Below are 26115 nucleotides of genomic sequence, written 5' to 3'. Positions count from 1 at the left end.
ATTTAGGTCTTTGACCCATTTTGAGTTAATTTTTGAAAACTTTATTTAGTTTGAGAGAGAGAGTGGGGGAAGGACAGGGGGAGGGAGAGAGAGGGAATCCCAAGCAGGCTCCATACTGATATCTTGGAGCCTGACGCGAAGCTCAAAGCCAGGAACTATGAAATCATGACCTGAGTTAAAATCTAGAGTCGGGTGCTTACCCGACTGAGCTACCCGGGTGCCCCTTGAATTAATTTTTGAAGATCGTATGAAGTATGGGTCCAACTTTATTCTTTTGCATGTGAATATTCAGTTTTCTCAGTACTATTGGTTGAAAAGACTGATCTTTCCTCATCAGATTGTTTTTGGAACCTTTGTTGAAAATCAATTGACAATATATATGTATGGGTTTAATTCCACTGATCTATGTCTGTCCTAATGCCAGTACCACACTGTCTTGATTACTCTGGCTTTCTAGTCAGTTTTAAAATCAGTTAAGTGTGACTCCTCCAACTTTGATCTTTTTTCAACACCTGTTTTTGGCTATTCTGGGTCCCTTGAATATCCATATGAAATTTAAGATCACATTGTCAATCTCTCCAAAGATCTCAGCTGGGATTTTGATAGGCATTGCATTAAATCTGTAGATCAGTTTGGGGAGTATTTCTCTTAATACCTTAATGATACTAAGTTTTCTCGTGTATGTACATGTAAAATCTTCTCATTTATTTAGGCCTTCTTTAATTTTTTCAACAGTTTTTTTGTAGTTTTCAGAGTATAAATTTTGAACTTCTTTTTAAAAGTATGTTTTTCTTTTTAAATGTATGTTACTCTTTTGATGCTATTGTAAACACGATGGTCTTTTTAACTTAGTTTTGGATTGATGATGCAAGTGTATAGAAATACAAGTGATTTATGTATAATGATATTTTCCTGCATAATTGCTCTGCTATGACCTTCTGATACAATGTTAGATAGAAATGGTTAGAGCAGACATTATTTTCTTGTTTATGATCTTAGGGATAAAGCATTCTGTCTTTAACCATTAAGTATGATAATAGTTATGGGCTTTTCATAAAAATGTTTTATCAGGGTGAAAAATTTCCCTTCCTTCCCTTCTGTTGAGGGTCTTTATTGGGAATAGGTGTTTAATTCCATCATACACTTTTTCTGAATCTTGATATGATCATGTAGCTTTTGCCCCTCCTTCTCACAAACAGTCTGTGGAAATGGCAGATTGGATACCAGTATTCTCAGGCTGCTGTGTCTGAGGTGGAGTGACTACACTATCAGTGAGGGGTTGGTAATGGAAGGAATCCCTAGTTTCTCCACTTCACTTGCCAGCACTTTAGCCTACTCAAATCAGAACTATGATGGTGAAAAATCCTAGCCATCTGACCTTCCAGTGCCATACTAACTATTATGATCTGTTTCTGCTCACATCACTTTTGATCCCAGATGTGTGAGTTTTCCAAATGAGGTAATTCTCCAGTTCTCTGCAGATACCAATGGGGTGTCCCACAATTTAATTCACCTCTGACACAAACTACCCAGAGTTAGTACAGATACCACAGGTTAAGGGCTCGGCCCCACCTGTACCCAATTCAGATATCCCCAGGTTACCTACACTTCCTTCTGACCTGGCTACAAATTGGGGGTTCTCATGGCTCTCTTTCCAGGTTCAGTAATTTGCTGTCATGGTTCACAGGCCTAAGGGAAATACTTTACTTACCAGTTTATTTATAAAGGAAACAAATAGGCAGCCAGATGAAGAGGTTATATAGGGCAAGGTCTATATAGGGCAAGGTCTCCAAGAGTCCCCGTGGAGTTTGGGGATGTCTCAAGCTCCTGGCATGTGGCTATGTTCACCAGTCTGGAAGCTAATCCAACCTCATTGTTCAAGAGTTTTTAGGGGTGCCTGGGGGGCTCGGTAGGTTCAACTACCTAAACCACCTCATTAGCATGAGCTTGGGTGTAATCTAAGATCTTGTTACGAATAACAAAGGACATTCTTCTCACTCTGGAAGTTCCTGGGCTTTAGGAGCTCTGTGCCAAGAAAAAAGGACAAAGACCAAATATCTTTCTTATTATGCCACAATACCATATAACTTGACTGTGAACTGGGGGAAGAGGGACCCCTGTCTTGGCAATACCCTCCCGGAAGGTGGAGTGGGGCTTTTGTCATGCAGGGTGCAGTCCTTCCCCTGCCCACATCTAGCTTCCACCTCGCATTTTCATTAAAGAGCAGCTTGGCAGAACTCCTCGTGCCATCATTCTGGAAGGCAAACTTCCATGAAGTCCCCCCTTTGTTTCTGATGAGCGTTTGTGATAAATGTGATCTAGCTTTTGCCTTTACAAGCTCCATTCCCCTTCATGTAACACATTTACATACTATACCTTGGTCATCTTACAATATTACCATATAATTTTTCCATAATTTGACTAGTGATAATATTTCTTCTGTGTCGTAGAGATACCATCTGCTCGACAGACCTTCTGACCAGAGAAACTGGGCATCTTTTTCTGTTCTGGGGGGTGTTTGAAAGCTGATACATGTGGGGATCCCCCAGTCTAGCGGCTGTATCCCAGTCTCACTTTATCATAAGCTATCCTACTGCCGCTACTTTTAATATACTGTGGCATATCCTGAGAACTTCCTAGATTTCTGGAGGCCTAGAACTTTCTTGCTTACTGATGAATGCTGTTCCAGAAAATTCTCCCTTAGCTTAACCTAACTTTCCTGTTTAGTCCACTCTTCCTTTAATTTGCTTTTTACTGAAGTAAAGACTTTTATTTAGAATCAAATAGAACTTGAAGGATAGGATCACTTGGGAAGGTCCTGAGACATGACTGAAATCCTGTCCTAGTGAAGGTGAAAGAAAAATTTATTTATTTATTTATTTTTTTACTCATCCCTGATTTAAATATCTAACTAATAAAGATGGTGTGGTTAGAGTCTGAGAAAACGAGAGTTGCTTCAACTAAATTCCCTAGTCTTTTAAATGTGGGAAAATACTAACTTTATCTCCCTCATGTGATATAGAATATCTTTTCCCAATTAGCTGGACCCTTGGGAATATGCATTTTTAAAACCAAAACTATGAATTTTATCTTTCTTTTTAAAAAAATCTTTGAATTAAACTCCACTTTGTAACAAGTCTCTAGTTCTATTGTGTGGTATGTTTGACTTTAAAATGCTTTAAAGTGTACCAGATTGCCTTATATATCACATCAGGGATCTAATTGGAGTATGACTGGGAATCCAGCAGGCCAGACTTCTCTGTAGTATTACCTTTACAAACCTGATAGAGGATATCAGATATTTTATAAAAATCCAAGAAAATTTGGCTTAATTTCGATACCATCTTTGAAGTCATTATGGAAATTAAAACATTATAGATTTTTTTTTAATTTTGCTTATGTTTGCTATGGTCTGTTCAGTTATCATGACTTTTCCTTCATGTTTTGAAATGCTACTGTTTTCTAGATTTTTTGAAAAATTAGATATATGTGTCATTTTTTTAGACTAAACTTAAGTGGCTCTGTGAGGAACTGAAGGAGAGAGAAAACAGAGAGAGGAGTCTGCGGCACGAGCTGATGCTGTGCAGACAACAGCTGAGGAGTATGACCGAAAACAAGGAATCTGAGCTCCAGTGTCTCTTCGAACAGATAGAAAGACAAGAGCAGCTTCTGGAAGAAATACAACAAGAGAAGAGAGGTGTGTTAGCTGTTCTTACTCTTATTTTTCTTTGTTTACATTCGTGGAATCCTAGGATTGAGGGAAAAAACAAAACCAAACCATTTCCGTTGTCTCTACTTGGAATATTTCCAAATCCCTCTCCTTTCCTTGTCTCTGGTCTCCCTGTCTTTCTTCATTTCTGGATCCAGAAGAGGAAACTGTTTGCCCTGAGAGTTTTTCCTTCACCTAGTACATCTCTCCTATGTACATAGCCCTGTGTCCGTGGCCATTTGGAAGTTTGCATTTGGTAAGATGTGTGTTCTTCCCTGATAAAATGCTGAAGTTTTTATTTTACTTCAGTAAAATATTCATAAATTTATTCAATAAATATTTACTCTGTGCCAATTTTGTCTTGGACACTATTATAGGTGCTGAGGATACATCAGTGAATAAAGGGGAAAAAAAGTCCTCTTGTTTAGTTTACATTGTATTGAGTGGAGTGACAGAAAATAAATGTAATAAATAGGTAAATTGTTTAATATATTAGAAGGTTATAAGCACCATGGCAAAAAGAGTAGAGTAAGGGAAGGAGAGTTTGAGGCAATACTTTAAAAGTTAGACAGGAACTTTGGAAAACTGCTTTTCTGTTTGGTTCTAGAAGGGATGCATCGTGACGGGAAGAAGAAAAATAGCACTATGTGTCGGAATCCTGTGGGTATCTTGTGTCAGGCTGAGGTCTTTCTTTATTGGTGAACTTCATTAATTTAAGAAAGAAACTTAATGTAGTGCCCTACTAAGAAAAACAGAACTTTAACATATGATAATCCTCTAAAATTTGTTTTGGTTTTTCATTTTAGTTATCAAGATGATGATGATGATTCTTCCTCCCCCTCCTCCTCCTCCTCCTTCTCCTTCTCCTCCTCCTCCTCCTCCTCCTCCTCTTTCTTCTTCTTCTCCTCCTCCTCCTCCTCCTCCTCCTCCTCCTCCTCCTTCTTTTTGTTTTATTTATTTATTTTTGGGGGAGAGAGAGAGCTGGGGCTGGAGACAGAGAGAGGGAGGGATCAAGAATCCCAGGAAGGCTCCACATTGTCAGCAGGGAGCCTGACATGGGGCTCAAACTCACACACTGTAAGATCATGACCTGAGCCAAAATCAACAATCTGACACTTAACTGACTGAGCCACCCAGGTGTTGCCCCAGTTATCAGGATTATTCTTTCTACATGTTCCAGTTAAAAATTATTTATTGCTATACTGCAGTGATTCTCAATTTTTTTTTGCTATCAGGACCACATTATATTCTTAAAAAGGCAAATAATATCTTCATATTATTAATAAGGGGTCTTAGATAGTTCCCAAACCATCTTTTGTGAACTACTGCTCTAGTGCACTTGAAAGATGCAAACTGTGCTAGTAGTGAAAGTCAGAGGATGCCTATACACACACACACACACATGCACACACACACACATACAGACAGTACAACAGAATCTTTTCTTTTTTTTCAAAAAAAAGTTTTTTAATGTTTATTTATTTTTGAGACAGAAAGAGACAGAGCATGAGTGGGGGAGGGGCGGAGAGAGGGAGACACAGAATCTGAAGTAGGCTCCAGGCTCTGAGCTGTCAGCGCAGAGCCTGATGCGGGGCTCGAACTCACAGACCTTGAGATCATGACCTGAGCCGAAGTCAGACACTCAACCAACTGAGCCACCTAGGTGCCCCACAACAGAATCTAATTATGGAATTTATAGCTAAAACACTGTATGATCTCTAAACATGTTATAGATTATTCACTGACACTAGATTGCAACCTGGTTTTACTTTTCTTTTTAAAATTTTTTTTTTCAATGTTTATTTATTTTTTTGGGGACAAAGAGAGACAGAGCATGAACGGGGGAGGGGCAGAGAGAGAGGGAGACACAGAATCGGAAACAGGCTCCAGGCTCTGAGCCATCAGCCCAGAGCCTGACGCGGGGCTTGAACTCACGGACCGCGAGATCGTGACCTGGCTGAAGTCGGACGCCTAACCGACTGCGCCACCCAGGCGCCCCTGGTTTTACTTTTCGTAAACATTGTCAATATTGTCACCCAGTAAATCATTTCTTTTGTATAAGGATTAATGCAATTGTATATTATAAATAACTGTAACTGTTAGCAGGATGAATCCAAGGAGAAAGAACCAAATATTTGTGCACTTAAGTAATTATTTTCAAATGCCCAGCTTTTTCATAAAAGCTTCAGAAGATAAGTTGTAAAGTTTATAATCTCTCAAGGTGATTCTTTTATTTCTACTTTTCAAATTTAATAAAAATGTATTGATTCTTTTATATCTATATAGCACTTGAATTCTTTTATGCATCTTAAAATTAGCTTGTCAGTTTTTTAAAGAGAATCTACTAGTATTTTAATGGGACTGTGTTGAATGTACACATTTAAGAATGGACATCTTGATATTGAATCTTCCAGTCCATGAACATTGTGTATATTATACATTTATTTAGGTTTTTAACTTTTCTCATGGATATTTTGTACTTCTCAACTAACAGGTGTTGAACATCTTTTTTAGATTTATTCCTACTTTGTCTCTTATTTATGATGCTATATTAAATGTCATTTTATTTATTTATTTTTATTTTTTAAATGTTTATTTATTTTTGAGAGAGACAGAGAGACAGAGCCTGACAGGGGAGGGGCAGAGAGACAGGGAGACACAGAATCGGAAGCAGGCTCCAGGCTCCAAGCTGTCAGCACAGAGCCCGATGTGGGCCTTCAGCTCATGAACAGTGAGATCATGACCTGAGCTGAAGTCGGACGCTCAACCGACTGAGCCAACCAGGCACCCCTTAAATGTCATTTTAAACGTTGAATTTCCAACATTCTTTTCTAATAGAAATACAATTGATATTTTTTGTATGTATTAACCTTGTATTCTGCAACCGAGTTAAGCTCATTTGCTAGTTGTAGTAGCTTGTTGTTAGCTGTTTGTTGTTATTGTTGTTTTTGATTTCTTAGCACTTAGGGTTTTCTTTGTACATAATCATGTCATCTGCAAATAAGGACAGTTTTGGTTCTCCTGCTTGTTTTTTTTTTTTTTTGTTTGTTTGTTTTTCCTTAATCAACTGGATGGAACTTCCAGTACGTATTAAATTAACCTTATATTTTTGGGATCAACTCTATCAAAATGTATTTTTCCTTTTACATATAGCTGGATTTGATTTATTAATAGTAAGATTTTTTGCGTCTATGTTTATGAAGAATATTCTGTAGCTTCTTCTAATGTCTTTATCTGATTTGAATGTTAGTGTAACAGTGACCTTTTAAAATGAGTTGTGTTTTGCCTTTATGTTTTGGAAACATTTGTATGAAGTGTGTATTATTTCTTTTTAAATGTATGATAGAATTGATTAAAGAAGCTTTTAGGCCTGTAGTTTTTGTCTGGGAGAGGTTTTAAATTTCAAACTCAAAGTCTTTTTTTTTTTTTAAGTTTAATTTTTATTTTGAGTGAGAGTGAAAGAGAGAGAGAAAGTGTGAGCAGGGGAATGGGTAGAGAGAGAGAGATAGAGAGAATCCCAAGCAGGCTCCATGCTCAGTGTGGAGCCTGATGGGGCTTGATCTCACAACCACAAGATCACGACCTGAGCTCATATCAAGAGTCAGATGCTCAATTGACTGAGCCACCCAGGTGCCCCCAAATTCAAATTTTTTAATAGCTATATGACTATTCAGAATTTCTCCTTCTTGAGTTAGTTTTGTGAATGTGTGCCTTTCAAAGTATTGTTCATTTCATCTAAGTTGTCAAATTTATTGGCTTAAAATTTTTCATAATATCTTCTTTTTCTTTTCATTTCTGTAAGGTCTGTACTGGTGCTTCCTCTTATATTCCTGATATTGGTAATTTTCTCTCATTTTCTCTCTTTTGTTCTTTATAAGACTTGCTGAGGGTGTTATTAATTTTATTAATATTTTCAAAGAAACAACCTTTGAATTACTTTTTTATTTGTCTTTTTAATGTTTTATTGATCCCAAATTTTATTGTTTTCTTTCTTTTACTTTTTGTATCATTTGCTTTTTTTCTGGATTCTTGAGCCTTATTTTAATACCTTTATTTCTTAATATCGTCATTAAAGTTATAAATTGCTATCTCAGCAACACTTTAAATGTATTCCACAAATTTTGCAATATCATGTTTTCATTATCATTTAGTTTGAATTAGAAAATATTTCCCTTGTGATTTCTTCTTTGACCTATGGGATTTTTTTAGAAGTGCACTACTTCTAGTTATGTGGAGAGTTTTCTACATACTCTATTATCAATTTCTAACTTGGTACCTTTGTGGGTATAGAATATACTTTCCATGATTCTCATCCTTTGAAACTTACAAGGACTTGTTTTATGGCCCCAAATGTGGCCTGTCTTAGTGAATTTTCTATGTGCAGTTTAAAACAAGTAATGTTCTGCATTTGTTATGAAAAGTTTTGTAAATATCAGTTATGCCAAGTTGTTTCGTAATGTTCTCTGTCCCTGGTGATTTCTGTATCCCTACTGATTTTGTATACTTCTACCAATAACTTATAGAAGATTGTCAAAATATCCAGGTATTACTTTGAATGTGTGTATGTATGTCACTCTTTTTGCTTCATATATTTTTTGAGACTGCTATTAGATCCTATTTAGTATTGATTGTGTGAATGTTTCTAATAATGAACGTATTGTAATAGTCTCAATAAAAGCAAAAGAAGAAGGACGTTAGTAATGGCAACAATGCAAAAGGTGTTTTGGAGGAATTAGTACAGGATTGGGCAGTGTAGGTGATAGAAGACATTCAGGAGATTCTAAGGTCTCAGTAGTTTTGCCATTGGGAGAAGTAAGAAAGTTAGGAAGTAGGGGATGATTTGGTGGCAGAGAAAGAGGGATTCTATTCTTTACCTATTCCTTAAAGTCATAAATGAAAAAAGGTTTTGCGAAGAACCAAACTTTTGTTAACAGATAAATAATATGGTAATCTCCTGCCTTATATGTATAAGATGTATTAGGTGCTGTCTGGTGATTCAGAAATAGTGCAGACCTAATATGACTAATGAAGACCAAGCAAAGGCTGTTATAGTTGGAGATGTATAAACATATTTATTAGGAGGTAGGGTGAAATAAATATGTTACTAGATATATAAGCAACATGTTCTGGTGAAAATGGAAGTATTGATTACTTGGGTAGATGCCCATATGGGGAAATCAAAGACATGGCCTTTGATTTAGATCTTGAAGAATATAGCAGGATTCCTGTAAGAGAGGAGGAACAAAGATTCTATGCAGGATTTATCTGCCTAGGATCTCTTACTGCATACTTCAGCATTTGTTTACAATGGTATATACATAGGAGATGTGAACGGCAGCAAGACCCATGATTAAATTTAGATATTTTGGAAATATCAAAATGAATTCTTGTAGAAATTTATGTTTGATTTCCTTCACCATCTTAGAAAGTTACCTGTCACATAGAACAGATATGGTTAACCTATTTATAAGTGAAACATGACAGAGAAACTTCCCGTTCATTGGAATTGCCATTCTTTGCACTAATATTTTTAGTTTGATTTAATGTCACATTACCTGACACATGCCGTGTTAACTAAAGCCAGTGTGCAAGGAATTTATCAGTGAGTGTTGCCAGATTTGTAGATCTGAATTGTCTGTATTCCCTGGGCTATTCTAGGCCTGTAGGTTTTTGGCTGGAGTGTTCAAAAAGGAGAGGAACTCTACTGAGAAGTTAATGTCATGGCCCTCTTAGAAGTTGGTAATTATTGACTTAGAAATTCTTAATTATTATGAATGGTAACAAAGACAAGAGTAAAGAGATGTAAACTGCAGCTGGGAGCCATTAGGTATGATATTTTAACTTGTGTAAGTAGTCATTTTAAATATTTTCCTAATAACCTACTGCTCTCTACCTTCTTGATAGTCTCATAAGCTCCTGCTCATGTATGTGCCAGTATTTCTCTATAAAAATACTTTAAAACTGTGAAGTTTACTAAAAACTAACATTTACATGGAAGTTGAAAAGATTCCTTTTTTCAAAGCTCTTCAGAAGGAGGGACATTTGTGTAGGATGATTTCATTTCATTCTTGCTATATGAAATTCTAATGGTGATGAACAAATATAGCAAGACAATTGTCTTAACATATTTTCCCTAAACTGAAATTACAAGGCTTTAAACAAGGGACCTGCCTTACTTCCCAGGCAGTCTGTGGTTGTGGCTGTGACTATCATGCATAATATTTCTTCTTAGAGTAATTAGAAATTGACAAGCCTCTGAAATTTTTTTCCCTTAAAGATGAAATTTTATCTTCTTATCCAGTTTCTATTTTTGGGTACATGTTATACTCATTTGGCTTTGTTGGATTAGGTCGGATCTTCACCAAACCCTACTACCCTACTATTATGATAGATACAGTACCTAGAAAGATAGTAATTCTCCACAGCACGCACTGTGGTTTCAGCCTCCTGTCATATATCACTTTTTGGGAATGTGCATGCAAGGATGAAATAAGCCATTGTCAGGGCCTCTTTGTTAGGGAGTTACCTTTTCTGAATAAAAAGGAAAATACTAATAGGATGTGGAAAAAGGGAAATAGTCCCCCAGTCACTTCAAGAAGTAATATTTTTTGCAATAGAAGACTACTTGCTCAGATTGTTTGTTTGTTTTTAGGGTAGCATCTATGCCTTAGCCAAGAAGTAGGTAATGGAGAAAAGATGCCTCAAAAAACAAAAGACAACACACACACACACACACACACACACACACACACAAACACACACAAATGAACAAAGCAAAACAAAACTCACAGTGTACTGTATGTAACGAAAATAAACTCTGCATAACCAAAAGATAAATCAGTAAATATTCGGCAGAAGTTAACTAATTTAATCCGAGTGATTTACATTTTGTTTATGACACTCTGGGATTAGGTAACAATATTTGTCTTTCCTAATATTTCAGTTATATGTTAAATTTTACAGTAGAAGTATTTAAACCATTTATGTTTTTATTCATTTTGTGACAAAATTTTCTCAGAGGTTCCTGATTCACTTAGGGATGCTATAATATTGTTAGTAGTAATTCTAGCCCCATTTTGTACTATGATTTGAGTTAGCTCTCTAGTATAATATCCGAAAAAAAAAATTTTTAATAGCTGAATACCAATAAACAGTATTAAAAGTATCCATCTAAAATAGTCTCAAACACTATTAAGATGAATATAACTTTTAGATTATTATTTTCTATTTGCTACTGATGATAGGCAAGCAAGCTTAAGCATCGTTATAAATGTTGAGTAGAAGGGTCCAGGAATGGAAGAGGTTGAACACTTAAAAGAAAGGTTAATTGTATAGCAGAATCCCAAAAAGTATGAGGGTGGATGGTATCAAAGGTCACAGTGGAAAAATGAGTCCTGGAAAGAACAAGGAAAAGAGTTTAGACTTTCCTTCCTTCCTTTTTTAGTTCTTGAATACACTACTATTTTTTGGCATTTTCACTTTATCACAATAATTTATGCAGTGATTTCCTTATTTTTATTGTTCCTCAACATCTGCGATTGGATTTCATTGATCTTTGCCTATTATATGGTCAATACCTGCTTGGAGAAATGGGTAGAAGGACTGAGAGGTGGCTACTGGATTTGCCAATTAAGGCTGAGACACCTGTTTTAGTAGAAGCTTTGTGCATTTTGAACCAGATCGTACAGTGTTTGTCATAACTATTTTTTGCAAGCTTCTTCCAAAGGTTAACACTTGTCATGTGATAGCTATCCAAGGTGTAGAGCCGGCTTAGTGATGAAGCTTGTATTTTCTATACTCATTATTCTAGCTTTGTAGAATAGTTTGAGGATGAGCATTTTTACTCTATAATAGAAATAAGACTCAGTTTTTTTTTTCTTCATTGCTATAAAATTGCTGTGCTGTTTAAGATATTGATTCTAAAAACACTCTGCATTTTCATAGGTTCTCATTTACCTGATTTGTCTCCATGAGAGGTGTTCTCAACTTTAAAGGGCTTTTCCTTTGGTTCCACTGTTCCTGGAATTCTGAGAAACTCCTTTGAGCTGATTTCTCTGTTTTACTTTGTTTTTGTCTGAATCTCCGTACCAGTTTTGCAGCCAGATGACTGAACAGAAGATAATTTCTTAGAATTCATTTGTGGACAGAAATAAGGGAGAGCCTTGCAGTCTGAAGGCATCTTTCCTAACATCTTTCCTTGGCTACACATGGGGTCGCGTGGTTTGCATTTTGTGTGCGGCATATTTTATTTATTGGTTTAGTTTTCCCACCATTTACCCATTCATCTATTACTTATTCCCACATCACTTCAAGCAGTTTTTGTCTCATTGAAAGAATATTTGAGCATCATGGCACTTATGTAAATACTAGTCATTGTTGTCTAACAACAAGGAGAACCAGTTCTTTATTGCATATTGGAGTGTAATTAAGCATCCTAAATTAATTTAGGGGATGATCTCTAAATATAATATAATTTATTTATTTGGATTTTAGTCAGAAGAAATCTGTCTGGGACTTTGTTTACATTGTCATCAGTTCAGAAGTTGAGAGGTGTTGATTATTAGAGATAATGAAATACTATTTTGATTGATAGATTGAGGAAATTATTTAAATTCATTAAACTGCTATTTTGTTTGATGTGAAATTATGTCTTCTCTCCTTTATTTTCAGGCTTTCTTCATAATTATTTTCAAAAAAGAATTGAGAAATAGTATTTTTATAAAATTATGTCCACTATTTGAGTCGAGCTAGAAAATTTTTAATTCATTATTTTTTTTAATGTTTAATTATTTTGAGAGAGAGAAAGAGAGAGCACACAGAGGTTCAGAGAGAGAGAATCCTAAGCAGGCCCCACACTCTCAGCACAGAGACTGATGTGGGGCTCAGCGTCAAGAACCATTAAATCGTGAACTGAGCCAAAACTGAGAGTCAGACACTTAACCAACTGAGCCACCCAGGTGCCCCTAGAATTTTGTTTTAATCTTCACCTGTGTTTTTGCTTATATATGTTTCATTATAATACTTTTATTTCTTTTTTAAATAATTTTATTTCCTATATGTTTTATGTTATGATTTGAAATCCAGCCAGGTCATCAGAGATTGAAATTAAACACCATAGGTTGAGTGTTCCTAGGACCAGAATTAAATAAGTTAATGATATGCCTGGAGCTCCTGATACACAGATCTGTGCAGGTGTTAACTTCAGTTGAATATGAAATCAACATTGACATTGTTAGTAAGTTGGTAATAGAAAGTATGACTAATTATTCTTTAGTTAGCCATAAGTATCTCTGCCCACCCATCCTTCTGTGGAATGAACCTAATGTTTATACTATTTCTATTGGATAAACTTAATTTTAGAGACAAGCATTTTCACTATCTCCAGTAATATGCTTAGTTGGTAGTAATTAAGTATTGACTGGATGGAGAGTTCAGATATTTAAAGTTTGGATTTTTTTGTCTTCTAAATTACTGGAGGAGTGTGTGTGTGTTCGTTCTGAACTATATTCTGGAAAATCCAGAAATGTTAAATATATGACATGAATAATTCTTAGATTTTCTTGTTTCATCCTCTGGTAGGTTACATTATTTTCTACTGTTTCATAGTACAACAAAACTGGTATACTTGAGTTTGAATCATGAGCATATTCAAGGAGAAGAATAAGATAGAGGTACATGTGCTAAAATAGATGTGAATGTGTTCTTAGGTCAGCAAATAACTTTATTAAATTCAAACCATATCCTTGCTGTGTTGGAGCTCTTTTAAGCATTATGTCTTTTAAGTGTTACATCTTTTCTATTTTGTTGTATATGCAATAGTTATCAATTGTGATAGGCAGAATAATAAAAGCCTACCTCCCTCAAAGATGTCCACATCCTAATTCCCAGGTTTAATCTAATATGTTATATTACATGGCAAAAGAGATTCTGTAGTTGTGATTAAATTAAATATATTGAGAAGGGAGCTTATTCTGGATTATCTGTTTGGACCAAGTGTAAACATTAAGAGTCCTTGAAAGTGAAAGAGGAAGCAGAAGAGGAAGTCAGAGTGATTCAATGTTAGAAAGACTCAATTTACTTTTGATGGCCTTGATGATGGAGGAGGAGGGCCATAAGCCAAGGAATATGGGTAGCCCGTAAGAAGCTGGAAAATGCAAGGAAATTGATTTTTCCCTGGAGCTTCTACAAAGGCATGCACTTTTGCTGACATCATAATTTAGCCCAGTGTGACCCATATCAGACTTCTACAGAAGTGTAACATAATGAATTTGCATTGTTTTAAGGCACTAAATTTATGGTAATTCGTTATAGGATTCATGGTAAACTAATACACCAATAAAATCGTGAAATTAGAGATTCGTGAGAGTTTCCCTGACACTTGATTCACTGCATATCGAGAAATTCTCTAGCCTGCTTGAACCTCTTTGAGTACATATGTCCATCTTGGATGTTTGTCAGAAAGTTAGGAATATACATATATTACTTTCAGTCTACTAAAATTAATTTTGAAATGCCCTCAGGCAGTTCTTAAAATGTGTGAAATGTGGTATTTTCAAAATGAATATAATTTCTTTATACTGTGTGTATATATTTGGTACTCTTCATTTAGGTATAGCATGAAAATTCAAAGAAATTACATTGGGTCATGAATGAACCTGAAATATAGATACTACTTTTTGGCTTAGGCTGCTGGGAGGCCTTTGTTCATTTCTAATCCTTCCCACCTTCACATTTTGTTATTCTTCCACTTTCCATAGTATTAAAATGTATATAAAGAAAATTAAAAAATAAAATCACAAGTCAAAAATAGGGAGCTTAGAAATGTGTCCCCGGCACCTAGAGGAAGTTATTGTGGCTTATCACTTAATTTAGTTCTGACTTTTCTGACATCTAAGAGGGATACTGTTGGGTCATATGATTCTTATCTTAGTTAAAGAGGGCCTGGAAACTTCTATAAGAAACAAACTTATTCTGGAAAATAAAATCTAAACTAAACTAAAATCAAGAGGAATATATTATATTCACCTTCCTACAGGCAATGTAACAAGTAGTGTTTCTGGTTATTGTTTAGGTAGTAATAAGAGCTAACATTTACTACTAGTGTGTCAGATACTAAGTGCTGTAAGCAATTTATTATTTCATTAATCCCCAAGTAGGTATTATCATTCACCTTTGAAAAAACGAAAACAATTGGGGGTTCGTTTCTTTGTTGAAATTCTACAAAGTAACGAGGGACATGTTATGACTTTTGTCGTCCTGAGGCACCTTGGCCTTCAGGCCCTTTCTTCTATGAAATAATTAAATTTTGGCTGTGGTGGTATGAGGATGAATATAATCCAGGATGGAGATATTATTATGTATTCATTATTATATTCATTTTTTCTTCTAGTTTTATAGAAAATTAAAATGAGTCATTTTCTTTTAAAAAAATTTTTTTAACGTTTATTTATTTTTGAGACAGAGAGAGACAGAGCATGAACGGGGGAGGGTCAGAGAGAGGGAGACACAGAGTCTGAAACAGGCTCCAGGCTCTGAGCTGTCAGCACAGAGCCTGACGCGGGGCTCGAACTCATGGATTGCGAGATCATGACCTGAGCTGAAGTCGGCTGCTCAACCGACTGAGCCACCCAGGCGCCCCTAAAATGAGTCATTTTCATTGGACTGAGACACAGAGCCTGCTGTGCCTAGTGGAGAAGTTAGCCTCAGCTAGTAGAATAGGGGTTGTGCTATGATACTATATGGGGCATCTGACTTTATGGGGTAGGGGGTGAGGGGTATGTTGAGGACAAGAGTTCCTTAGAAAATGACACATATGGGGCGCCTGGGTGGCGCAGTCGGTTGGGCGTCCGACTTCAGCCAGGTCACGATCTCGCGGTCCGGGAGTTCGAGCCCCGCGTCGGGCTCTGGGCTGATGGCTCAGAGCCTGGAGCCTGTTTCCGATTCTGTGTCTCCCTCTCTCTCTCTCTGCCCCTCCCCCGTTCATGCTCTGTCTCTCTCTGTCCCAAAAATAAATAAACGTTGAAAAAAAAAATTAAAAAAAAAAAAAAAAAGAAAATGACACATATGGGGGTCCTAAGTCTGAGTAGACATTAGCCAGAAAGGCAGTGTTGTCCAGCAGAGGAAACAGTGTTTGTGAAGGGCTGAAGTGAGAAAGAACCTTGCTGGAGCATATTGACATAAGGAGAGTAAAGTGCAAACACAAAGATTATGACTGACCTAACACTTTACAGATAGTGGACTTAATGATATTACCTCTGTCCCTACGATGGACTCAATGTTCAGGTGGTTGGTATATATTTTGGTGGAGATAAAACTTCAATTTATCCTTGAATTCTTGACTAAGTATTAAAGTTTGATTATTCTTTATTATTTGAGTAAGTTGGGATCCAGAATGCTTTAGATACCAGATGTGGTTGTGAAGAATAAACATATGCATGTCGTGAAATTTAAAATGGAAATATTTTTAAATAGTGACTGCCAACATACTGTATGTAAATCCTGTGTTGCCTTATAGCTATGAGATTTTAATTTAAAACTCCAAGGAAAATTTTCTTTTAATTGAAAAAATTAATAAGAAAGATTTCCTTAGAGCCCTTAAAACCTATCCTTATACTTACGATTTGAAAGATTACTTTATCTGATTTACTTGTCCTCTGCAACAAGTGACTTTACATGATTTTCCTTGGTTGTTTCTTGCATATCTACTCCTTCCTCCACTTAGATGGCTTTTTTTTTCTTTTTTTTCTGAGCAAGAGAAAGAGCAAGCGAGCACGGGAGAGGGACAGAGAGAGAGGGGGAGAGAGAATTCTAAGCAGGCTCTATGCCACCAGGGCAGAGCCCGATGCAGGACTCCATCTCACAAACCACGAGATCATGACCTGAGCTGAAATCAAGAGTCAGATGCTTGACCTATTGAGCCACCCAGGTGCCCCGAGATGACCTCCAACTTTCTTAGCTCTGTATTCATCTTCAAGGATTGCAGAAGCTTCCTCTTTGCAAGATCTTCTTAACCTTTAGTCTGCTTCACTGGTCTTCATCTATGAGCCTGCCAGAGCTCCCAAGACCGAGGACTTTCCCAAACAGACACACTCCAGTGGATGTGTTCAAGTTCACCCTATTCCCTGGGCCCAAGCCATCCTTTATCCATTTTTCTGCTATTTAATAAAGGATAACATCTTTTAGAAATAACCTTGAATATGCTCAGATTAATACAAAAAAGTAAATCCTTCTCAAACTTTGGTTTTGTACTTTTATAATAAATTACTTGCAACACCCCCCACAATTGACCTCCATTCAATAGCATTTCATTCGAGAAAACACATGTGTGCACATACAACTGCTTTTCTAATTAGTTCTGCCAAATGAATCTTCATTAAACACAGCTTTGAGCCTGAGATCCTCAGCTCAGACACCTTCAGTGGTTTTCTCACTGCTGAACAATTAAAGTTCAAACTCTTATAGGAGCCTACCATTTTCCCCTTCTTCTTATGAAAACTCTGCCCTTGGTAGCAGACATTTTTCCTTTTACCACTCCATTACTATTAAAACATTTGGATATAATTACATGACATTTGCCATTTATTGCTCTTTGTTCTGGGTAACTGTATGTGTATTTTTTTTATATTAAGTTTTAATTTCGTTTATTGACCCCTCTCTTTCCATTGCATCTTGTACCATTTTTTTTAAATATTTAAACCAGAAATAAACAATTTTTGGATGTTTGGTAGGTGTGCAGGTAGATGGATGGGTGGGTGCAGAGATAAATGAGTGGCATATATTTAGCCTTCTACCTCTTTATCCAATTTATTATGGTATCTTCATCATACTTAGGTCTGTTTTACCAATCAAAAAGGAAGAAAACATCAGTATTGATTTATTTTATTTCTGCTTCAAGACACAGGAACAAACATGAGGTTTTAGACAACAACTCAGAATTTCCCTCAAACTATTCTTATAATGTCCTTTAGTAGATTAGCTATCTTCACTAAATTTTTGAAACTAGAATAATTGGCAATAAGAGAATCCTTCTCCTATCTCCCTAGTAGTATTTGGAAAGACTTTAATACACGTGTTCTCCTTCCTATATTTGATGATAGTTCATCACATTAGCTGTGAGAGATTGCAAATTTGATCTATTTCCTATTGAGACTATTGACCTTATCTTAATGATGTCACTCTTTGAAAAGATTCCTTAGCAGTGTCCCTTTCCTCCCAGTGATGTTAGATCTTTATGTTCAATTATTTACTATCAATGTCTTTGAGATGGCCTCTAGGGGAAGGAAGGAAGCTAACATTTCTTGAGGGCTTTCTATATTCAAGTTTTCATATTTATTATCACATTTAACTCTTAAAACAAACTTGTAAGACTATGAATCCCATTTTACAGTCAGGCAGCTGAATCTGGGCAATTTTTGTTTTGTTTTTCTCACAAGGTGAGACAGTGAATTATAGATGGGCGAGGTCTTTGTGAAACTCAGATGTGTGTTTCTACTACCATATCACATATCAGAATGAACCAGCGCTACTCAGTCAATTTCAGTAGGCCTTGTAAATTGGAAACGACTCATCTCCTTCCTTATTTGTTGGGCTCTATTCTTTGAAGTTGTAAAGAGATCAAATTTTTGTTAAGAATGTTATGGGGCGCCTGGGTGGCGCAGTCGGTTAAGCGTCCGACTTCAGCCAGGTCACGATCTTGCGGTCCGTGAGTTCGAGCCCCGCGTCAGGCTCTGGGCTGATGGCTCAGAGCCTGGAGCCTGTTTCCGATTCTGTGTCTCCCTCTCTCTCTGCCCCTCCCCCATTCATGCTCTGTCTCTCTCTGTCCCAAAAATAAATAAACGTTGAAAAAAAAATTTAAAAAAAAAGAATGTTAGAAATAATTGCTCTGTCAAAATCTCATAGTCTTTTTTGGCTACTAGTTCAGTTGTTAATGAAGGTAATTCTAGTTTAATGGTATTAGAACCTTTTTCTCCCATAAATAAGAGACTTAGATGAAACCTTTCCTTATGTGTGTCACTACCGTGAGTGTGATATCTAATCCCTTATTTGTTACCCAAGACCATATCTTTCTGTTGTGGTTTTAAAATTCAGAACGATTAAAGGACACTATAGTTTCCAGAGCAACTGATTAGTTTTCATATCCATGTACTTAAGTCCCATTGAACAGCTAATTCCAAGAACTACTCTGACTTCTACTTTTATGGTCATGAGAAATTTGGCTCTCTTCAAAGCTTTCAGAGTTCACTGAGGTCAGGACAGGTGTATATCCAATTTGTGATCTACAGTTTCTTCCTTTTTCCCCCCTTTTAACACAGTCTTATCTGCCACAAGAACCTTAGCTGAGTCTGGCTGTGTTTTAGCAGTTGCCCTCAGGTTCACATCCCTCTCTACCTTCTTCTGTTCTGAATATAGAATGACTCTACATAGCCTAACAAAGAAGCACTTTCATCTTGAGAAAAGAGATGTAAACTGCAGCTGGAAGGATTTAGCTAAGATGTAAGAATACTTTGAAACTATGAGGTTAGTAGAATGAAAAAAGTTATGGCAGTTGGAAGGAGTCCTTTCTTCAAAGATCTTCAGAGGGCGAGACGTCTGTGTAGTATGATTTAGTTGCAATGAAATGCTAATGATTATGAACAAATATGGGAGTTAATTTTCTTATTCTTCTTTAACTGAAATTATGAACTCTCATTTAAAGAAGGGACTGATCTTGGTTTCCAGGCACTTTGTGGTTCTGGTTATTTAATAGGAACACATATCTAAGTAACACAGTCTCTTCTTCCTCCTTACCAGTGAGGCCTTTTCTTTAATATTTGTATCCTTGTTCATGGTGAGCTTAAAATGTGTTTTAGGACAATACAGGAAAGAGAACATGGCAGCTATGTGTAATGCAACTTTGGAGGTACTCTCTAAACATACAAATCCTTATAATAATTTATTAAATATATTTATCACAATGGCATTCATTAAGGGAAAAGAGGCAAATGCAATTTCAATGAAATACTGATTTCCCAGCAAACATTCTTCATGTAAAAGTTGTTCTGAAAAGATACACTGTTAAAAAAGGGAAAATACAACTAGTTAATATTTGGTTACATTACAATCAAATCGAAATAAAAACTCTGGCCTACCGTATTTATACTGTTCTGAAATATTCATATCTGCATATATTTTTAAAGTAATTTTCCACTTAAATCTAACAATTATCACTTTTTTTCCCCTTCTTTTAATCCAGGCAGAGAAATAATCTAATTGACTATTAAGAGAGAATAAAAAACCTTTGATTTAAATACCTTAAGAATAAGAGCTAATAAGGGGCGCCTGGGTGGCTCAGTCGGTTAAGCGTCCGACTTCGGCTCAGGTCATGATCTCACCATTCATGAGTTTGAGCCCCACGTTGGGCTCTGTGCTGACAGCTCAGAGCCTGGAGCCTGCTTCGAATTTCGTGTCTCCCTCTCTCTCCTCCTCCCCTGCTCATTCTCATATTCTCTCTCTCTCTCTCTCTCTCTCTCTCTCTCTCTCTCTCTCCTTCAAAAATAAATAAATAAATAAAATTTAAAAAAAATTAAAAAAAAAAAAGAATAAGAGCTAATAAGAATTTGAAGTGTCTTCCTGCCATTTGGGTTTGAATTCAGTTCTAATGCTTTTTACAAAGTTCCAATAGAAATAGGTACCTGTACTCTTTTTCCTCTTTTTTTTTTTTTAATCTGTGGAGCAAACATTTGAAATGTACTTTCTGGAAGACGGTTTGCTCTCTCTGCCTTTCTAGCTCAGACATCCACAGTGAGCTCAGATGGCTATCTGGATTTTCTCCTGAGGCTTTGGCACACAAAACTTTTTTATTGACTGATTTTTTTTTCTTGATCTTTATTCCATGTTAAACTAATATACCCTACTATTTAAATTCTTTACAATCCCCATCTGAACATCAAATTATAACCTTATTTTTGTGTAAGCCCTGCTGTAAGGTCAGCATTAGACAAGACTTAAATGTTGTTTGGCCTCAGATGTACATCTCCATGTAAGCCAATCTGAACTCCGTCATAATGGGATTGTAGTGGTCTTTCAATCTGCACACCTCCGTAACCACGTCCAGGTGACTAAGCATCTTATTACTTTCGTACAGTTCTAGCTCTATCTAACTTTCTAGTTTATTTTTCATTTGCAGGGTTTTTATTTTTTTTTCAGTTTTTCTTCAGTTTTCCTCCAGGAACACCTTGAAAGGCCTTGCTCCTTTGAAATTTCTGATTCTCAAATATTTTACTCACAGCATCTCCGTTCCAAAGTCCATTTTGTAAGAAACTGGTATTTAGTCATTAACTATGCTCGCCTTTTTTAAATGCCTTTTCCTTGAAATACTTATTTATTCTTATTACTACCTGGGCAGAAGTATGAAATGAAATCCATTGCTATATAATGCACATGTGGCTGTCTAGTTTATATTTTTCTCCTCCAGTTCAATTCATGCTAATGAAAATACTTTCTTGCTCAGGCAAGCCATAAGAAAGACAAAAGTGCCTCATTTTCAGTGACTACCTATTAATGTCTTTGGGGTATGTGTTGTAATTGTGTTCCACATGTGAAAGAGACATACTCTTTACTTTCAGGGAATTTAAAATTCTAATTCAGATAAAGATTTACACAAACATTTATGTATAAAGTCTCAAAAAGGATTATATAGTTGTGGGTATATGTTCTATAAAAGGGAAAAGTTGTTGATGGAGTGGTTCTGGTTGGTTCTAAAGTTGTTGTAGGTTTGGTGCTTTCAAAGAAGCAGTCACCGAAGGGATGATTCTTTTTGTTTTCTGTGACTGTGAAATACTATAAATGCCCTAAGGAAATATAAACTGTAGATTATTATAACATTCATAACGAGAAGTTTGTCTTTGTGATTTTTGTGACTAGGAAGTTTCCCTGCTAGTCCCAGGCTATTATTCCCTGCTAGTTCCCCAGATGTTATTAGCACCTGTTGCTTTGGCTAAATCAGGCACATCATAGCTGTTATGGTGGTAGAGATAGGAGATGTCTGCTGGTTTCTTAGCCACAGGCAAGGAAAGAAGTACCTGTGCTTTGGGGGATTTGGAGATTGGGAAGATTGGAGATTTATTTTTATGCATAGTACCTTATACTACTTTTTCCCTTATTCCTTATGAAGGAACAGAATAAGTGGATGATTAGAGCATTTATTGGGGAAGAGTTATTTTGGGGGGACAATAGTTTTTTAGATCTCATATCCCTCCCTTGTTTTTTAAAGATCTGTAAATGTAGCTGAAAAATACCAATGTCTGATTATCCCATGTAAGTTAATTAATTGGTATTAATACCATTTAAGATTTCTATTTTTTTTAAATGATGCCTATTTTCTCCAAAAGGAGATTTTCCTCTTAGACTTTGAATTTGATTATAGGTTACAGTATCTTCTGATCAACATGAACCCTCTCTTGTACAAAATTCCAGCATCTTACAATTCTTGGATTTGTGGAAATTTTCTTGCTTGTATATTCAGTCTTCATCAATTTTGGGTCATTCCTGTTGGGGATAATTCGAATAAGAAGGAACTTGTGTTCTGAAATAGATAATAGAAATAAAGGAGCAAATTTTCTACAATAAAAGACCTTGGGAAAATGAGAATGTGATAGAGCATCCCTGAACTTAAGACTTGAATTCCAGTGGTGGATGGAGAAAAATAAATAATAAAATAAGATACCTTTAGTGTCTAAGAGAGGCAGGTGGAGGTAGAACTTAATGACCCCAGGCACCTGGGTTTTTCTTGTTCTTCATAGCAACATATAGTAAGTACTCAGTAAATGTTTGTTGAGTGAAGTAATGAGTGAATGAACAATGGAACAAGCAACTAGGGTTTGTAGTCCAGAGTAAATAATCAGAAAATATTAATTGCATGGGGGCAAAAAAATTTAGCTTCTCGTTGTATCTTTTTCTAACAGCAAAGTGAAACACACTTATAAGCATTTTATTGAAATTTCAGGAAGAGTGTCTGATGATATATGGAAATCAGTAGTAAGTTCTCACTGTCTTCAAACCCCAAAAATGTATATGTCATTTGATCATATTTTATTATGCGTCTTTATTGTTAATGTGAGCATAAAATGATTTTAAAGTCTTTTATAGGTTAATTCCAGACTTTTTTCTTTTTCACACTCTTGAATTTCACACAAAAATTAGTCTACTCTGGTTTTGTTTGGAGAACTTATCAGTGGTTAGAGTTGCAGATAAATGAATTAATTTACTTAAAATTATTCCAAATTGGGTGTTTTTATGATATGTGTATGTTGATGAATTATTAAGTATTATTTTTTAAAAATAATGAACAGCTTGAGGGCCAAGATAATTTTATTCAGTGTCATGTCTTTTATGACATAACACACAACAAATGTGGGGGGGATGGATGAATGGTCATCTTTGCAAAGGTAGAAGTAGACTACATGTCCAGTAGCACCAAATGAACAAAAGTGTTACTAAGTCGTGACCCTCTTGAATTACCAGCACATGGTTGCTGAGACTTACAGATTACGAGAAGATATAACCAATTATTTGATATGCACAACACATCATAGAACCAATCCCAATACCTTGTTTCTATAAAACTTGCTTGGCCTGTTATGGTACTCAATTAATTGAAGATCACTGTTTCTGTTCTACTTGTTCTGTTTCTATAAGCCATCTTCAACCTTTCTGGGTTCTGCGTTATGACGGATGATTACGTTCCATTCTGTGTAAGTTACCATTTGGTGAAACTTTCCAGAACACTGTAAGATTTCAGCAGTAGCTTCTAGTTAGTTCTTCATCTGTTCTCAAGTGACCTGGCAGTCTTGCCCTTCTCTCTGAAGTGGGCTTTGTATGGTCTCCCATTGCCTCAGCCAATTAAGACCTTAAAATTAGGCTTTGAGGGACCGTGCTCATGCATCCAGGAACATAATAGCACCACTTTTCATTGAAGGAGATGAGAAGTGTTTAAGTTTGGCCAATGAACAAAGCAAGGATAAAAACAAGCGCTAAAATCACAATTAGCCCTGAATATTTTAATGCAAAAAGGGTATCAGTTTTTGGACACTATTCCACCATTATGCTATAATTTGTGGTTCAAACTTTTACGCTTCTTATAGAGATAATTAAGTTATGTAGTAAAGCATTTTGAAAAGGGTACTACACCCTTAATTTTGAGGCAAATAGCTTTGCTATATTAGATTTAAGCATCGACTAAAACATCTTGTTGCCTCAAGCATGAATGAGATTCTAGAATATAAGTTCTTCAAAGGAGCTTTCTTTGATTTGAGTGGGAGAGATGGCCATATTGACATTGAGCGATTACATTTTTATGGGTTTCATATGTATTTAGAAGTTATTATCAGATAATGAATTTTAATTTTTATTCATGTATGTTTTTTCTTTAAAGATTCTGGCATTTTGTATTGAGTAGTGACTATCTTTTGCTTACTCTATCTTCTAGATTAGCAGTATCTTTTAATGGTTAAAAGGAACAGAGTGACCTCTATATTGACAAATGAGAGAAGTCTTTTTTCCCCTGTCTCTCTCTCTCTCTCTTTCTTTCTTTGGTTAATTTTTAGTTGGGAGTCAGATAAGAATGGCAAGGTTGGTGTTCCAGTCTCAGTAACAAAAGTATTTGTAAATGGTAAAACTTTGTTAGAACAAGTTATTTGCTCATCTATGGAAATTGTTTATAGCTGTCACATGCTTCACATATTTTTTTCTTAGACTGAAAATGACAAAATACGTTATGGACAGATACCATATCTGTAAGTGTATATGATATGTTTATGTGTGTATGTGTATATATTTATATACCAAAGAAGAGAGAAGGTTTTAAGTAATCTTATGTTGATCGCACTCTTGGAATGGAGTCTCTCAGTGTTCAGGAACCAGCCTCAGAATATAATCACCAAGTTTGTGTTGTATTTTGCAGTTGTGATCTTGCCCACAGTGTGACAGGACATTGGATGTTTCTTAGTAGGAGCACTGTGAATATTTTGAATTGGATAGTTCTTTTTGGGCAGGATGCTCCCACGTACCAAAGTGCATTTGGTTATCCTGGTCTCCAAACACTAAATACCAGTAGCACTGTCATTCTCTGAAATAAGAAAAATGCCCTGCCCTGCCCCTCCAATTTTTTTTAGAGAACTATTAGATACCTTTCTCACAGCACCAAAAACATTGCACTTACTTATTTTCTTATTTATATCCTTCCATAAAACTATGAACCACATAAGAACATAGACCTTGTCTTAAATATAGTGGTGTTCTGGGGCGCTTGGGTGGTTCAGTCATTTAACTCACGGTTCGTGTGTTCTGGCCCCACATCAGGCTCTATGCAGACAGCATCGAGCCTGCTTCTGATTCTCTGTCATCTTCTCTCTCTGCTTCTCCCCTGCTCATGCCCTCTCTCTCAAAAGTAAATAAATATTTAAAAAACCCCAAAGTTCAGATATATTTGTGTTCCACCAGCTGTCACAGTGTAACCCATTAGCATTTAATTTAATACATATTTATCAGATAAAATGCAATACTAACTTTAACATTTACATAATTACTTAAAATGTAGCATTTCCCTCAATTATTAAGCCATATTGTGAAATTAACCAGAGATATCCTGTCAAGAGCTTTATTTATCCATTTTATTATTCATCTATTCATTTGTTTATACCTTGACTTCATGTAACAGACTTACAGAGTTGTTATTTAAAAAATGCACATCATCATAGAGCAGTGCTGTTCAAAAGAAAAGAGACACAAATGTGAGCTACATACGTAATTTAAAATTATAACCATGTTAGGAAAGGTAAAAAGAAAATGAAGTTAATTTTAATAATACGTCTTACCTAATCTGTCCTTTCTTAAATATCATTTCAGCATGTAATCAATATGAAAAGTCCCTGAGCTATTTTTTCATATCAACCTTTTGCAATCTGGCATGTATTTTACCCATATTGCTCATCTCAGTTCTAGCCAGCTGCATTTCCCATGCTCAGTAGCCACACGTGTGGCTCACGGTTAGTGTAGTGGACAGCACAGCCCTGGAAGACCTTTTCTATTGTCTCTTACTTCGTTTCATCCTTCCTGTGATGAGACATTCACCTGTAGTAGGATTGCCAGGATTGTTGAGAACTCTTTAGGAAGCAGAAGATGGTTATATAAGCAGAAGCTTATAAACTCTAATATTCCATTTATGAAACAAATATTTATATCTAAAAATGATTTATTTATTTTTTATTAAAAAAATTTAATGTTTATATTTAAGAGACACACAGAGCAAGTGGGGGAGAGGCAGAGAGAGACAGAGACAGAATCCAAAGCAGGCTCCAGGCTCTGAGCTGTCAGCACAGAGCCCCATGTGGGGCTCTAACCCCCAGCCATGAGATCATGACGTGAGCCAA

General features: G+C 36.0%; 1 protein-coding gene across 6 annotated transcripts in view; it reads left to right on the top strand.

Moving 5' to 3' along the window:
* CEP128 (centrosomal protein 128) overlaps window positions 1-26115 on the top strand; it is a 389769-nt gene that overhangs the window by 169583 nt on the left and 194071 nt on the right. For all 6 annotated transcript variants that reach the window (XM_047863629.1, XM_047863627.1, XM_047863628.1 and 3 more), the window contains one exon: window positions 3505-3697. In XM_047863629.1, coding sequence (XP_047719585.1) covers window positions 3505-3697 — 193 coding nt within the window. The remainder of the gene's footprint in view (window positions 1-3504; window positions 3698-26115) is intronic.

The sequence above is a fragment of the Prionailurus viverrinus genome, chromosome B3, assembly GCF_022837055.1.
Source record: "Prionailurus viverrinus isolate Anna chromosome B3, UM_Priviv_1.0, whole genome shotgun sequence".
NCBI lineage: Eukaryota > Metazoa > Chordata > Mammalia > Carnivora > Felidae > Prionailurus > Prionailurus viverrinus.
The sequence above is the reverse complement of the archived record's forward strand: the minus strand, read 5'-3'. Positions and strand labels throughout refer to the sequence as shown.